Below are 17,070 nucleotides of genomic sequence, written 5' to 3'. Positions count from 1 at the left end.
TGCTCCTGCTCCTGTGCAGTGTCTCTCACACACACAAGTGATGCTGAAGCATGTGCAACAAGTTCAGTGATGCGCCTCAGCCTCGGCGCGGCTGCTGTTTTTAAACCTGGAGTATGCCTATGCGCGCGCCCCTGTGGCTGTATCTGCGCGTGTGCGTGAGAGAGAGAGAGAGAGAGAGAGAGAGAGAGAGAGAGAGAGAGAGGCAATAAAAAATCCCCTCTCCCTCTCCTCATCAATACATCCCTGAAGTGCCATTCCAGTGGAGAAATGGAGCCTTTCCAAATGATCAAAACTTTCCCCAAATGTCCTTTTATCCGTCTTTCAGGGCAGTTCCCTCTAAGTGCACCTTTGCTACACAGAGAACATGATAAAGTGTCTTCTACTCCAGTGGATAACATGTTATAAAAAAAGCCAGCTCATGTGCCTTTCCAGTGGAGAAAACCGGATAATGTGCTACCTCTGAGGTGCATTCGCAGTGGAGAAAACATAATGAAGTTACTCTCTGCTGCTCTTCCAGTGTACTAAATGTGATAAAGTTCCCTTGTGCCCTTTGCACAGGATGGTAGTTCCCTCTAGGGGCAGCTAAGGTGTCATTCCAGGGAATAAAATGTTGTAAAATGTCAGTTACATTGCATTGCAGTGGAGAAAACAAAGGAAAAGTGCTGTCTCGGGTGATTTTCCAGTGGAGAAAACACAATTAAGTGCTTTCAACAGCTCACGCTCACCTACATCATTATGTGTGTCTTTTGAAATAAACAGATAAGTAGTTTATAATTCGTTGTGTGTTTTTGCTAGAGGTGCAGTAGTTATACCCGCATATTAAAACAAATTTAATCTTACCCAAAGTTCGTAACTGCCCTTTTCCCTTGTGTAGCTGTATCTGTGTGTACTGAGGCAAAAATATGTTCAAATATTTAATAAAAATCTATTTTCATCAACAGGTTCCTGAAGTTTCCAGTCCACAAACATGACAAAGTGCCCTCTAGGGTGCCTTTACAGTGTAGAAAACATGATAAAGCGCCCTTCAGTCGTAACTCCGACGTCCTGACTTACACATGATGTTTGTTTCTTTGTGAAATAAAGAGTTACTCCCTTGTGTTCTTTTTTTATAGGTGCAGTAGTTATAAACACATAATAAAACCATTTTAATCTTATCCAGGGTTTGCAACTGTTTCACTAAAATGCATCAGGACTGGTGCACTTCTGTAGTCCACCACTGACACAAACATACGTTTTTTATTTTTTGGTTTGTTTGTTTTTGACTTGCAGGGAAATCCCACCCATCGTTCACTGAGCTGAGGACTGAAACTGAGACTGGAGTCGATGTGATCTTCAGTGAAGTACCCTCTTGTTGCCAACTCTTATTGATTTGCAGTCATAGAACCTAATCTAGCTCAGTCTGCCAGACAGCAGAGGTGTATGATTTGATATTTGCCTGCAGGAAGACGTGGCTATTTTGAAAGTCAGTTACATTTTCATCCCACGAAATTCTACATGCAGACACCACACAATAAACTTTTGTCTCGTTTGAATTGTGAATCAGTAAGTAAGTCGCTGCAGTGGTTTGTAGACAGATAAACCAATTTATTTCCCTGCCTATTTATTCAGAGTAAAACAGTGTGGATGTATTTTTCATATGAGACACTGACTGATGTCCAAACCTTGGTAGTCGCCCAAGGCGAATACAGACATGGATTGATTCACCCTCAGGCAGTCACACATATGTAAAATCACAGGAAATATGTAATATTGAAGCGATCCATGTAGCCTGCATGCATAGAAAATAGAAGGAAAGAGTGGTCATGAGGGAGGCAAGCCCATTTTTTGCCCTGGTGATTTAAAGGGCTTAATCCGGCTCTGATAGAAAGCACCATGGACTGTATGGACAGTGCATCCATGGCGTCACCCACAGGATTCAGAAGATCTGCTGTGAAGCATCTAAGTCTAAATATAGACAAAGACGTGGATCGTGGGCAGAGCTGAGGTGGGCTGAATGATGCCTGGTTACTCAGATAAATCACCCACCTGTCAAAGCAGTCTTAGTTAGCTTAATTAACTTAATTAACTTTCAGCATTAACATAATTTGAACAGACAAGTTCTATAAAAATCCACCCTCAGTACAGTTGTCATGAACGGGGAAAATAACTACAGAGACCAAAACTGTTTTTTGTACCAGGCTGTAAACATGTTTATTTCTGCTGTGAAGTTTTTTAACATGGGGACTTATGGAGACTGACTCATTTCTGGAGCCAGCACTGGTTTCACTTCACAGCCACAGCGGTTTGCACGTGAGTACCTTGTGTTAACCAGTTGCACACACATCTTTTCTGACGCACCGTCCACACCGCCAGGAGTAAAATCACTTCACAGCCTCAAGTGCAACACTTCTCCATTCAATAGTACATTAGAAAATTAGCACATGTATTGCAATCATAGCAAATAATGGACCCATTTTTTTAAAAGTTCTTTACCAACACTGAGCCAAACACAACAGATAAACAACTCCCAAAATCCATTAATGCAACCAAAACACTTCACACATACCTCAGAATGAACTCTTGTACCAGAACACTGAAAAGAGGAACACAGTGACGGTGACAAAATATACCACTCTTCTCTCTGGAGTAGCTTTTATTTAGTTTTTATTTTGCATAAACCAAAATTCAATTACAGCAAAAAAGAAAATGACTTCTGTGTACTGCACCGACTCTACTACCTACCTGTTACAGAAATGAATCAGTTGGGCTTATTTTCCTAAGGTAAGGTAATTCCAGCAAACAAAACACCTTTGTAAGTTTACTTTACTTATGATTTAAGACTTAGAATAGCTACAGATATAAAAATATTACTTTCTTTGTGTGTCTGTCTGGGTCTATGTTTACTGAGAAAAACTCATTTCAAAGATTTGCCCTTTTACAGTAAATACATGGCAGGAGAGTGAAGCTCTGCTGAAATGGGAATCAGCTTTTGGTCTCCTCTATTTCTATTTCCTTTTAGATACAAGAAAATGCAGCAGATTGCAGTCTAACTTACATTCTTTTTGTGTTTTGTGCGTGCTTCAATGCACACCGAACAGTTTTTACAATAGTATTTAGATCTGAGTGTAAATAGACATCTGAAACACGATGAAGTGACTCACACTTTAGTCCACAAAGTTTTGAGCGTTTCAAAAACTCTTGTGTTACCAACTTTAAGTAAAAAAAAACGTCAAAATCTATTTTTGCTGTGCGGGACAACTTGTTACTTTTCAGACTTATTGGTGAAAGAACAGATGCCAGCGACACATTTGAGCTTTGAAGCAGCCAAACAGCTGAAAACCAGAAAGACTGTTTCATCTCTCTCTTGAGTTGAGCTCTGGGATTGTCAAATTCTTTTTCGTACTAAGAGAACCATGAAATTATTTTTTATTGTTATTGGATATGAGTGTAACATTCATCTACTGATAATCCGGTGGGTAAGGGGAACTGTAATCTGAATTTCATTAGCAGCTGGAAAGAAAAAATATGATTAAATGACTCAATGACATGCAGAAATATCTTTTAATGTGTGTATTAATTAAAGACCTGCTCGCCTGCTGCTTAGTGCTGAAAACTGTTCTGCAAATTGACTGGATATTAAAGTTGTTTTTTTCTGCTCCAAACATGACGTCCATTCTAAAATTAATTATTAAGAACGACTTAAGAGATTCGTCAGTGACGATCGTTTCGTCTGAGTCACAATTTTTTAAAACACGTCAAGTGAACAAGCGATTATTCACAAAATCAATGAATATCTAATGATGTGAGATTCATGCACGCACCACACAGATATCTCAATTTGTCCTGAAGTGATGAATGATGATAAAAAGGAAGCGTTGAAAGTGTGAGGACATGAAGGGACTCTAATATTCACTGCTAATATCAATGATGATTGATAATTTTTGTTTTTTATGTAACACCAAACACATTTACTTTTTGACCTTCTTAGGCATAAATGATGTGTCTGTCTATTATATGTTGATTAGTGATTAATGACAATCTGAAGAGTCGCTCTGGGATTTGAAAGTCTATTCATCACATAAGATATTTCAAACTTTATGCAAGAAACGATTCGTCAAACTCGACAAGCTCGTGGTTTGATATCATCGATTACTTTTAACACTCTTCATTCCAGTGTAGATGTTTAGTGCAAAAGTCTGAAACCACATTGAAAATCTCCAATATTTCCATCTGATCCAAACGTTTGAGGATTCGGAGGCCAAAGTTTTAGAAGTCAAATTGTGGCTAGACTCAGTGTCTCTAAGGGGACAGCCCATTGAACTCTCTTTGCAGAAACGGGATTATAAAAAGATCAATACATCAAGCTTTGACAGATGGAAAAGCAACTTATCGCAGACACAATAAATAAATAACTCAAGACTCCAATTAGCAACAGTATTGTCAAAATAAGAGTCTTGCAGTGGTCTCGGGGGATGAGGAGCAGCTTCTAAACCATTTCTCAAGAAGCTCGACACTTGGACCAACATACAGTATCATTTTACGGGTGACTGGAGAGTCCTTTGAACCCAAAGTTTGAGATTAATGGCAGTAACAGAAAGGCAGTGGTGGCAGAGCAGGGAATAAGAAAAATACTGCACTCAGAACGCCTGTTGCTCTCTGTATTTACGGCTAAATCTGCATCTCGGCTCTAGTTAATGTTGATTTTATAATGATCCTCACTGCCTGACGTCAAGAAGCAGCAGGATTGATGATGTGCAAATACTACTGGATATGCGCTGAATATGCAAGAGCAGTCTTGCAGGTCACTGTTTATCTAGCAGTGCAGGAGGGTGTGTGTTAGGACATGATTAGTCAAGAGGATAATACCATAGTGCATCAACCCCACAGTGACACATGGTGTTGGAATGATTCATGTCTAGGGTTGCTTTGCCTTCTCCTGGAGTTAGACTCCAGCACCGGAGTGACCCTGACCTGAGCAGAAGCATGCACTCCATTTTTTGTGTCCTCGTGGAGAAGCATTCACACTGCAGCCGGATAATGACCGACATCCAAGCTTTGCAAAAACTACTTGAAGATCAAAGATGGACTTTGCTCCACACTCACCTGATCTCATCCCCACTGAACATTTCTGGGGGCACTTGAGGATTGTGAAGGCTCTCTCGTATTATGTTTTATTTGAAGGGAAATGGAAAGAATGGACTGTTCTGGGGGGGGTTATGTGAAGAGCAGTGTCAGGGGTATACATTTTTTTGCTTTAAGTTGTTCTTTGTGTTTTTGGAGACTGCAAATACATTTTCTGTAAAATTTCCAGCACACCTCCCTGCCAGTTTCCTCTTCCCCACATTGTAACTTTTAACCAATAATTTGTGGTTGGTCAAGTTGGCTGTTTTTCTGAGCAAAGCTAGGCCAGCTGCTGGTTATAGTGTTCGTATTTATCTGCACAGACATGACATGACAGCGCTTTTAATACGAACCTGAGCAGAAAAGTAAATAGTCTCATTTTCCAAAATACTGAGTAATTTGAAGTTCTATTTCGGCTCATTCTTGGTTTTTATTTTCATTTGCTGCCCTCTGTGAAGTGGTTTGTGCATTCTGAGTGAACAGCACCTTGAACATCATGTCCTCTTTCAGCACTGAGAAATACAAAACATCAGATTTTCTGTTGTACCAGTCTGCTCTCTGTAAGAGTTGAGTTAACTTCTACAAACTTCTTTATGACACATTAAGTACATTTTGTGTTCCGTTTTCTCAGGGTTATAGTTTTATAATAGGACAAAGGATGTGGAAGGGCAGGTAAAGGTGCACATCAGACAGCCACCAGTACGCATTTCTCTACTACACTGCCTCTATTTTGCCTCCATTCATTGGTTGTTTGGTTAGGTTTAGACACGAGGAGTATAGTGGCTCATTCATAGGAAAAGGAAATATCACTATTGGTACAACAATGCTTTTTACAAGGAAGTAAACAACTTATTTTGCCTCCAAGAATACAAAAATGTTGAAGAATTTGCCTGAGCTGTTTCAAATCTTTCAAAATGATGTGATTTTTTTAAGGCAGCCTCGGGATGTAGCAGTTACACAACCACCACCTGCTGCTTATTTTGGTAGGTAAAAGAGCCCAAACATGTAATTTGCACAACATTTAACCAAATGAAAATCCTACAGAGTGTTTCATGTCAGGACGCAGGGTAGGAATAGAGTGGGTGGTCTCTTTGGCCCAGGATGCATTAGCGTTTACTCTCTAAAAGATATATCCCAGATGTGTCCCAGGCCGCCTCATGGTTCAAGCAATTACCAAAAACATGTTTCTACCAGGTATAATGAGTTATCTAATATAAAACCTGTTTCCAAAAATTGTTTTTTGAAAATGAAATGCCCATTTTGAATTTGATCAAAAGAAATCTCTGTATGCAAGGGACAAAACCAATATTGGACGGAGTGATCTAATGAACACTTCCAAAAACCCCATCCTCTGTGAACACAGCTCATCGCTGTGTCCACAAATGACAGTTGGAACTCTACCATGCAGAGAGAAAACCCACACATAAACCAGATCCAGAAAAGCATCCACCTTCTGTGCGCATTTAAGATGAACTGAGGCGAAGTTGGAAGACTATCCAGTGATTTGACGAGTCTGAATTCGAAATTCTGTTTGGAAATCTGGGCTAAAGAGGAGGGGGACCGTCCGGCTTGTTATCGGCACACACTTCAAAAGCCAGCATCCGTGACAGTGTAGGGGTGCGTGATTGCACATGACACGATGGAGCAACATATGCAACTGCAGTATAAGAGTCTCACTTTGAAAATGTTTGGCACATTATGTAATAGAAAATACAACAAAGGGGGCCCCGGACAGTTGAACAGTTGAAATGCTACATCAAGCAAGAATTGGAAAATATTTCACTTTCAAGATTATGATAATTGGTCTCCTCAGGACGCCTACTGTGAAAAGATGAGATGATGCAACAGAATGGTAAAAATTACCCTGTCACTTTTTTTGAAACATGTTGCTGGCTTCAAATTCATCAAAATTGTGTATATAACTTTCCAGGAACAGTCTTTGTGCTACTTTATTTTCAGTATTGGGTCTGAGCTCTGACCAAAGTGAGGAAAAACAAGACACACACCCGAGCAGGGATCAGCAGTGTCAGGCTGCATTGTTTCTGGAGCTGCACAGATGCTGTTTCGGTCACGGTGTTCTCAGCAGAAACACAACAAAACATCAGATTACTGAGCAGTGCAGGGACCATGTCTAAACCACTACATTAATAAGAACCCACAGGAACAATGAGCTTACAATGCTCTTACAGTGACTCATTTGCAGTGTCTCTTCCGGCTGGACGTGGATTGCTTAAAAGCATCTCAGAACTTCGAGTTGTTCTCATTTTCCATGCAAGCTTTCAAGAAAAAAGCTTTGTACAGTCTTCAAAATGTGTCATTAGTTCCTGTCAGTGGGCTTTGTGTGATTCCATTGTCCTTATCAGATTAATAATACCACCCAGCACTAATAAATCTACAGGGTCATGAAGTACATGTGTGCACCTGCAGAGTACAGTGTTCCAAACTACATATTTGTAACTGTTAATGTGAACTAGCTGTAATTAAAATACGGCAGGCTGATTCCATCCAACTGAGTGTACTTCCTAATGTACTCAAATGTAGTCTCATTATAGCCCGAGCCTTTGTCTTTCTGTTCATGGTTGGATTTGATTGGATTTCATGCAAACCACCTCAGGAATAATTCAATGTGTGTGTGTGTGTGTGTTCTTGAAATTATCTTCCAAGAACACACTAGTTTAATGGATGTGTCCAGCTGCGGTCTAAACACAAGACGATGAATCATTTATTGAGAGTGTTTGAATTGCTGTATGGACACATTAAGTCTTAATTGGACGTATGAGGTGCAAAAATCACGTCAATGTAAACAATGACCTGTAGGTGGCAGAAACAGGCCGGTGCGGCGTCTGAACTACTAAAATATAAAGCCGAAGAAGAAGAACTGTGAAGTGGAGTTATGGGTAATGGTGTCTTTTAACGACGCGCCTCTCTGAAGCTGGCTCGGTAAACAACTACATATCCCATGTGTCTTCGCTACAGTTGTAGTTTGTTGTTGTTACAACCCGCAAAAACTGGAAGGTGAGAGTGAAACTGTGTGAGCGTTCTGTCCATTTGACTGGTTAAAAAAATCACGAGTGAGTGAGAGGAGAGATGCATTTAAACTGATGTATGTAACGTCAACCGCCGTATAGAACGTCAACATAAATTTAAACTGCTTGTATGTAACGTCAACCGCCGTATAGAACGTCAACGTGAATTTAAACTGCTTGTATGTAACGTCAACCGTTCTATAGAACGTCAACGTAAATTTAAACTGATGTATGTAACGTCAACCGTCGTATAGAATGTCAACGTAAATTTAAACTACTGTATGTAACGTCAACCGTCGTATAGAACGTCAACGTAAATTTAAAAGTGATGTATGTAACGTCAACCGTTGTATAGAACGTCAACGTAAATTTTAAACTACTGTATGTAACGTCAACCGCCGTATAGAACGTCAACGTAAATTTAAAACTGATGTATGTAACGTCAACCGTCGTATAGAACGTCAACGTGAATTTAAACTGCTTGTATGTAATGTCAACCGTCGTATAGAACGTCAACGTGAATTTAAAACTGCTGTTTGTAACGTCAACCGTCGTATAGAACATCAACGTAAATTTTAAACTACTGTATGTAATGCCAACCGTTCTATAGAACGTCAACGTAAATTTAAACTGATGTATGTAACGCCAAGTGTCGTATAGAACGTCAACATAAATTTTAAACTACTGTATGTAATGCCAACCGCCGTATATAGAACGTCAACGTAACGTCAACTTTATGTCCTTTAAGGACTTGCGAACAATGAGATGTTAATTTTCCTGCTTTGTTGACATTGATTTAAGTCACACTCGAAGTCTTTCTGTACCTCACCGACTGTACGTGACAGAAACACTTGGTGTGGCTACAGATCTGCATCCCAGATTTTTATTAATACACGTGAAAAGTCTTTTCTTCTCACTGTTTTAGGTGTTTGCTCGTGGTGGGAATTGTTGGGTCTCTATAAAAGAATTAAAAACTTTAATTGAAGGAGCTTGAAAATTAATCAGAAATTGAACATTTGAAGGCTTGTTCTTTTGTAGAGAAGCTTGCTTAAAATAATAATTATTTTCTATAGTATTTTTGTTGGACACATGAGGGCACATTGCATTATGTATTATTATCCTATGGCACCTGTCAGTTACAGTCTTGGCTATAATGACCTGCTGAGGGCTACAGCGAAAACTCAGCTGCTAGTTGACTGATTACATATAAAATGTACATTTAAAAAACACAATATTAAACGACTAAAACTGAGATTAGAGACATTTTATTGGCTATATTTTAAAATGTTTGTTAAATACCAAGGTAATAAATGGCAAAAACAAAGTCATCCTGAGGCAGTTCTGCTTTTCATGCACAGTCTGAATATTTAAAATTCTCTGATGTGACTAAAATATTTATTAGACATTAAAGTTATGAGTGGGGGTTTGTTTTACATTCATTCCAGTGGCAAGGTAAAAGTTTTAAATGTTTTATATCCTCTTGTATTCATCTCATTCATCTCCGTCTTTCTGTCTCGGCTTCTGTGACAAAAACAGCAAGTGATGGAGTTTCCTGAAGATTTCAACCAGCTCGAGCTGCTGAACACACATGGACACCTGATCCCCCGAGGGGCCAGCAGTCTGTGGACCGGAAGCAAGGAGGAAGAGGAAGAGGTGGAAGAAGACGACGAAGAGGGGGAACGCAGTGAAGAGTGGTATCTGGAAAAAGAAGAAACTCTCAAAGACAATCCAAAGGAGCTAACTCTGTGGGCAGCGGAAAACAATCGCGTAAGTGATGTTTTTGCTCGGGCACCCATTGCAGAACCCAAACTTAACTTATGTTGCCGCGCTAGTGGAAAGCAGGATTTAAATTAGGTTTGAGCAGCTTGAGACGCCACATACACCTACTGCTGCCACCCACGCAGCTCATTATTTTTCCTCTTTATCCTCTCTCTTTCTCTCCCTCTCCAAAACGTGGAAAATAACATATACTTGATTTTATAATATAGAAAAAACAACCATTTACAGAAAGATTCAGCCCAATATTCACATGAGCACAAGGTCAGAAGTCTGTCCAATCCAATTTGGAATATTATGAACTAATAGTGCTCTACTTTAAATACCTAAAGCCCTCGACACACATTACAAGTCTTAATGAATATGATTTGAGCTGTTGGACAAAGTTGGACCTGGTCTGATCCAGTCTAGTCCCGTTAATATTGACAGTTGACTTCTTTCATGGCCTCAGCACTACACATAAACAGTGCAAGCTGCTGGTTGCCATCCATGTTTGTTTTGATACATGGACACGCAACAGTTGCCGCTCTTGCAGGTCTACTATCACTAGAACTGCAGTCATTACTGATCAGTCGTTCAGTGTGTTGTCTGGTGTATTCACTCAGCTGTAAGGTTTATTCTCTTACCTGTCTGTCAAAGGCTAAAAAACAATCTGTGCAAGAGGCTGGAAGTAATCTTTATGTGTGTGTTTGTCCAGTCTTTCAGGTTTGTCCAAGCTTAAGTTGTGAAAGCTGTGACATATACTGTGATTTATTTATTTCTTTTACTGCAATTTGAAAGGAAGTCATGGTACAAACATGGAGAGAGAAGATGAAATATGAAGGTAAGACTTTAAGACACTAGTCCTGATGTAGCGGCAATCTTCTATCGGTCCAATAATAATAATAAACTTTACTTTAAAAGCAAAAAACAAAGTTACAAGATTCAATCTTAAACGAACCATCAAAAAACTGTGTTGCTTCTTAGGCTGCTTAACCATATCTGACGTTTAAGTGGCTGTGACATCACTAACAATTAACCTAAAGGGGCATTTCAAACATTTTACAACTAAACTGTTAAACACTCTTAAAACTGTCATTATGGCTCCTACACCTGATATCAAACCGTTTTTTCATTGAACAATAGAGGCAAAACTTAGTCGGCAAAGTTCTGAATTTTAACCAGGAACTGATAATGAACGAATTAAGTAACCGAACACAGAATTCAATGCTCTTTTCCGTAGATGACAGTTCAAGCTTCCTGCAGGCACATTTCAGTCTGTACCAAAAAATACCCTGTCCTAATCATGCTCCATCTCCAGGGCTCGACTTTTCCGGTAGTGGCGCTGGTGCTGGCACTCGTGTCAGCATAATGTGACATATAATTATCTTTTTTTTTTTCTCCGCTGTCATCTTAATTCACTGAAGTACACCTCTGTGGGACATGTTGTTCCTGATCCCAGTCATCAGCATCATCAGCACCTTTTAGTGGCTCTGACTTTTTGCTCTTTTCTCTCTTTTCCATGGCATCTTGACACCAACCGGGCATTTGTTAACATTAAATTTACATACTTGTCCATCACTGTGACAAATCTGATTGTTTTAAAATGCAGATTTAGTTTTTTTTTACTTCCCATGAGGGCAGTTACCCAACATGCAGACACACAGAAACGAGAGGCTTCAGTCATGACTGATGCTGTATAAATCCTAACAGCGTTTACAACCAAAGAAGTTGATCTGATTGTTTGTTGAGGTGGAAAATCAAATTACCCGGAGGATGAAGCTGATTTTTAATTGAAAATATTTGTTTAGGATGTCAGAATCAGAATTCGCTTAGTGATTATTGAAGCAGAATAAATTATTACAGCAACTTTTAATTGCCACGGCAGAGCTAACTGAAATCAACATGATCAACGATCACACAGAAATATTTTCAGCACGCTGCAGAGCTTATCAGGACACGCACGATGTGTAAGTTACTTATTTTTTGTATTTACACTTTATCATGCCACAAAAAAGAAAGTCTTCCCCTTCACCCCTCCCTGCTATAGACACATGTTGTCTTTGGGGGCTGCAGAAGAGCTTAAAACATGTTAGAAGTATATGATGGCCAATCAAATGCTCTATTGTGTCACAAGTTGGTACGAGTTGTTACACAGATTTGGTGCAAAAATCCCTCCGAAATGCCACTTTAACAACTACATGGAGAGCAGTTTTCTTCGGGAAATTGCTCCGATTATCCTTAATGGTGATTTACAGTCATAATGGACTTCTCCCCCCCAAAAAAATGTTGCAACTACAAATACAATACATGTTTCTTTCTTATTTGCATTGGAACAACACAAAAAAGTTTAAAATTTAAGATATTTTACACAAAACTCCTGAAATCAATCGTTCCTTTAACCATCCGTGAGTTTGCCAACTGCTCCAGATCTTTCACATTTGATGTATTTCTTCTCTCAAAGGTTGTTTTGAGAGGTGCCATTTTTTATGGTGCTTCTTCAAAGTATTCTTTGGATCATTGTCCTGCTGTAGGACCTATGAACTCTGACGGAGATCCAGCTTTCTGACACCGGGCTCCTACTTTGTGCCTTCTTCTTTGTATTTGTTCAGTTTCATGAGGCTGAATTTCCTAAAAAAAAAAAAAAAATCAGGGTACATCACCTCATACAAAGAGATGAGCTCACTATAATGAAATGGCTGCTATGGATACCATCATCAGTATTCATTAATACAACGGGTCATCTGGTGTGCCGAAATCTTCAAATTCACGAGGTAAAAATAGCACTACATGAGATTAGCATAAAGTGTCTGCAAGACATGTAAGAGGGAGACCCGTCTTAATGTGAGAGGTCAACCAAAGTTTGTTTATTTATTTTGATCTGTTCTTGACAAGCTACCATGACATGATTTACCGCTTACCCTCACCTTAACGATAGAATAAAAATACATTAATCAGTATATTAATTGACCATGAGAATAATTTCAGCTGCAGCCGTAGTAGCAGTGTATTTCCCCAAAGCTTTAGTAAGATCTGCAGCCTGTAAAATCCGTGTGACTCGATGTACAGCTGAGAGCGTTACAGTGAAAAGGTAAGTGTGGACAGCACAAAGAAAATAGCGAAGTACCAGTACAGCGTTCACCCGAAGACTCGTTTTCAAAACAGTTTCAAGTGCCTAAATTGAATACGATTACTCTTCAGCCCTGTCTGTAACTTGGATGTTGTTTGTGAGCCTCCTTTTTTGATATTATCAGTTCATTATGTCTGATGAAGAACCATTAGAGCCTAATAAACTCCTCTCTGAGAGACCTGCCACCATGAATGCTGATGAGGAATAAAGGACGTTGCGTTGCTCCATTAAGTTACACAGTGAAATGTTGATGATGCTGAATAGACGAATCTCTGATTTTTATCTGCAAAGAGAAAACATTTAACATTTATTTACTTGATTTTTTTATCTTATTTAATCTTCTATTTTTAACATTGCTATAGCAACTAGTGCTCTTAATGTCAAGCTCACCTGTTATGTCATCCAACACATTTAATTCTACTGTTGACGCTGACCCTGCGTGTTCATCTACATGCATGAAAATATGTAAAACTCTAAAACTGTTACATTTGATCTCACAATGTTAAACAAAGTGAAAAATAATTTGTCTGCTCCTAAATTTAACGGGTTCTTCCTCGGACCGTGCTGAACCCTGACGAGTTCCAGGCGCACAAACTGAACCTCCTCGGCAGACGAAATAAGAAATGAGTCAAAATCACACATTTTCTGTTCATCTCATGCAAATGTTAAACCGAGGGCAGGGTGAGATAAGCAACAGTCCAAATCCCAGGGACACGGTGATCCAAAACACAGAAATGGCAAATGGCAAGTCTTGACATTGGAGAAGCTGGAAGCAGAGATCATCTTTCCTCTGTTCAATGATTACTATAGCAGAATGTAGAAGAAAGAGCCTGGAGGTAAAACATTACTCTGTAAAATGTCTTGTCAGCTTTTGCCTTGTTTGTTTTCACAGTTGTATTTTGTCAGAAATGGCCAGTGTGTCCGATTTAGGACGCTCTGTTTACACTTTAACTCTGTTTTCATTGAGCCTGGATCCCATGTTGTGGTCCGTTCTTCACACAGATTCAGCGTTTTGTAAGCTCGACTTTGTTCCCTTGTTCAGATTTGGTCATCTTGTCTTTGGTTCATGTGCTTCTACCATGAGTAAAACAGGCCTTGTGGTTCAATCGTTTCCCTTCTTGGTTGCCATATCCACCGTGTTTCTACAGTCGCCCAACGGACAAACCGAACACTGGCTGTAGGTGGAGGATGATGCGAGGGTGGGGGCAATGAGCAACATGTAGATGCCATTAAATCCTTTTAAGTGCACTGTGACTCATTTAATGTTAGACGTACTCTCTCCTCTTTGTTCTTCTGAGATGTTCTTGTACTGTTAAAGAGTCAAAATTACACCTTTTTTAAATCATACACGAAGAAAAGCACTAAGACATTTAGTTTTCTCTTGCTAATGACAACGGAAACCATGAATTACATCTTTGTCTCATGCTCTCGTGTCTAATGTCGTTTTTGTTTTAGTCCTTTTTATTTTAGATTTACATTAAGAAAGCTTCTTTCATGCACAGACGAAGTGCCGTATTACAACTGGAGTCCTTTCACAGTGTGAAAGTGGAGTGTTGTACCGCACAGATTCTCACATGGTGCCATTAAAACCAAAAACTCTGAATGGTTTGGTTAAAGCAGAATAATTTAGACGCCCTGCTGAATACAAAGCAGCAACACGTAGTTGTAAATAAATTCAGAAATTAGGCTGCAGAATGGAAAAGCCGCGTGACTCGGCATGCTGCGAGGCAATAAATGACACCGAATGAACGGCTGAACACATTTAACGCACCCCGAAACCTCTGAAAGGCGTTAAGGTCATGAAAAACTCTGCAGCCTGTAGATAATTAAACAATGCTTCAGTTTGAGTGGAAGCCTAACTGAATTCAGTTTCTACATAATTAGTTTAATAATTATAACCTTTACACTTTGAACCTTACAACGTCTGTACTCCCGGTGAGTCATATTGTCAGGATAAAAGTGTCTCCTTAACTGACTGATCAACGGACTTCTAGGATTATCTTTTCTGGTCACTCATCCTCTGTATGAGCTTATCCTTCTCAAGGTTGCGGGGGCCGATCGCAGCTGACCTTGGAGTCACACTGCTGACGCGTAGAGACAAACAACCGTTCACAAAGTCATTAATTAACCTGCAAGACTTTGGACTGTGGGAGGAAGCCGGAGAACACGGGGAGAATGCGCCAACTCCAGACAGGAAGGTCCGAGTCCGCTTAGAGGTTTGAACCTGCCTCTGAGGCGACACCGCGCTGACCCTCCCAGAAGTGTCTCGCCAAAATTGATGCAGTACAGACATGTTGAACACATTTCTTCCCTTTGCCTTGGTGGTGCATCAGCGTCACCACCAGATGATTTACATTAACACCAAGCAGCAACTATGGCTGTGAAGTAAAGTGCCAAACCGGAACTCAAATAGAGCTTCAAAACAGCTCCACAGATGTGGCATTCATATTTTATACTATCTATGATTAATTCCCTCTGCAGCGCGCAGAAATCTGTATTACATCCCTTACACGCTCACTACATGCGTGTACATGTTGTTGTGCATGTAGCCTGGGGTGGTTATGTGGTGGAAAAGGGCGAGGAAGCCAATTAAATGAAGTGCAGGTATGAAACTCGGTCTCAATCAGCTGGTAATCGGCAGCAGGTGGTGGAGGGAGGCTGTTGTAAACTTTTAGTTAATCTTTTCTGAGCTTTAATTGCCACTCTGCTGTTTTTTTTTTTTTTTTTTTTTTTTTTTTTTTACACAGATCAGCTCACTGGTCGTGATTAGTTCCAGTTTTTCAAGTCTGAGAAAGTCTTTCAACTTCAGCTCGGAGGCTGCAAATTTAAAACCCTCAAAGTAATAGGTCCTCGAGTGAAACATATCTCCCGAGACGATTAGATTCCTGACTTTCATTTCTGTGCCTTTTCCTTCAGCTGTCGACACTCCACAGGTTGTTAGCTGCTCATCCTTTGCTGGTGCACTGCTGCGATGAGGACGGTTACACTCCACTGCACCGTGCAGCATACGGCGGCCACGTGGAAGCGGTTTCCGGTTTACTCGCCGCCGGGTCGAAGGTGAACCCTCGCACCATCGACGGGTGGACGCCCCTCCACAGCGCCTGCCGCTGGAGCCGCGTCACGGTGGCGAGTCTCCTCCTGCAGCACGGAGCCGAGCTGAACGGCCAGACCAACGGCGGCCTCACGCCGCTGCACCTGGCCGCTTCTCACGCCAGCTCCGTGAAAACAGACTCCGCTCACACGTTAGAGCTCCTCCTCTCTCAGCGACACCTGAAGCCGGGGCTCCGCAGCAGCAGCGGAGAGACGGCCAGCGAGGTGGCCCGACGCAGTGGCCCCCACCACTTCCTGTTTGAGATGGTGGAAGACTGTGTCAGTGTGGTCCCCGTGACATAAACGAGAACACAGCTGCACACGGTTCTTTACATCCCGTCCTCGCAATGCTTCACAGCACGACCATGAAACTTCATTTCACAGCAGACATGAACTCGAGTGCTCCCACCAGCTCCATCCCCACCAAACACTGACTGACTCATGAAACCTTTTTCTGTCAGCATGACATGAACCGACTGCACTGATGGATGCTGCTGTACAGAGACGCACATTAGTGTATTAAGGACAGCACTTTGTCCTTTCTACAAAGTCTCCAACGCCTGCATGGAAACATATCAAGAAGAGGTGATACACTGGTACTGACGACAACTGTGATATTTAAATAAACAGAACAATGATATCATGTAACTAATGCACAGATAATATGGTGTGGCTGTTCTTTGTGTACACTTGTGTAATTCATTTGCCAAAAATGAAACAAACACAATAAAAGTTAAAGATGAATTCATTTTATTGACTTATTTATTGATTGATTGAATTATTTTGGTCACTATAAACTGATAAATGTACTTAAAGTATTAAAAGTAAACAGTCCTGTGACTCTTATACTATCATGTATCATGTCATTAAATAATTATTAATCATATAAAAGCATCATTTCACTGCTGTAGTTTGTTGCTCATTTAAACTATTGATTCTTTTCTTTATGGATTTATCTTCTGATTAGTT

At 40.3% G+C, this 17,070-nt stretch overlaps 1 protein-coding gene across 3 annotated transcripts; it reads left to right on the top strand.

Moving 5' to 3' along the window:
- Positions 1 to 7,993: 7,993 nt before the first annotated feature.
- Positions 7,994 to 16,849, top strand: ankrd49 (ankyrin repeat domain 49). 3 transcript variants are annotated; one of them, XM_019261718.2, is made up of 3 exons: positions 7,994 to 8,115; positions 9,663 to 9,893; positions 15,928 to 16,849. In XM_019261718.2, exons 2-3 carry the CDS (start codon positions 9,669 to 9,671, stop codon positions 16,402 to 16,404), a joined length of 702 nt encoding a protein of 233 aa, XP_019117263.1. In that variant the 5' UTR covers positions 7,994 to 8,115; positions 9,663 to 9,668; the 3' UTR covers positions 16,405 to 16,849. The 3 variants fall into 3 exon arrangements, with proteins under 3 accessions (XP_019117263.1, XP_019117264.1, XP_027139420.1); XM_019261719.2 differs by having other exon boundaries at positions 8,074 to 8,171; XM_027283619.1 differs by lacking the exon at positions 7,994 to 8,115 and adding an exon at positions 8,238 to 8,254.
- The last annotated feature ends 221 nt before the right edge of the window (positions 16,850 to 17,070 follow it).

The sequence above is a fragment of the Larimichthys crocea genome, chromosome X (assembly GCF_000972845.2).
Source record: "Larimichthys crocea isolate SSNF chromosome X, L_crocea_2.0, whole genome shotgun sequence".
Classification (NCBI taxonomy): Eukaryota; Metazoa; Chordata; class Actinopteri; family Sciaenidae; genus Larimichthys; species Larimichthys crocea.
Note: the sequence above shows the minus strand (reverse complement) of the source record. Positions and strands in the feature narration are given on the sequence as shown.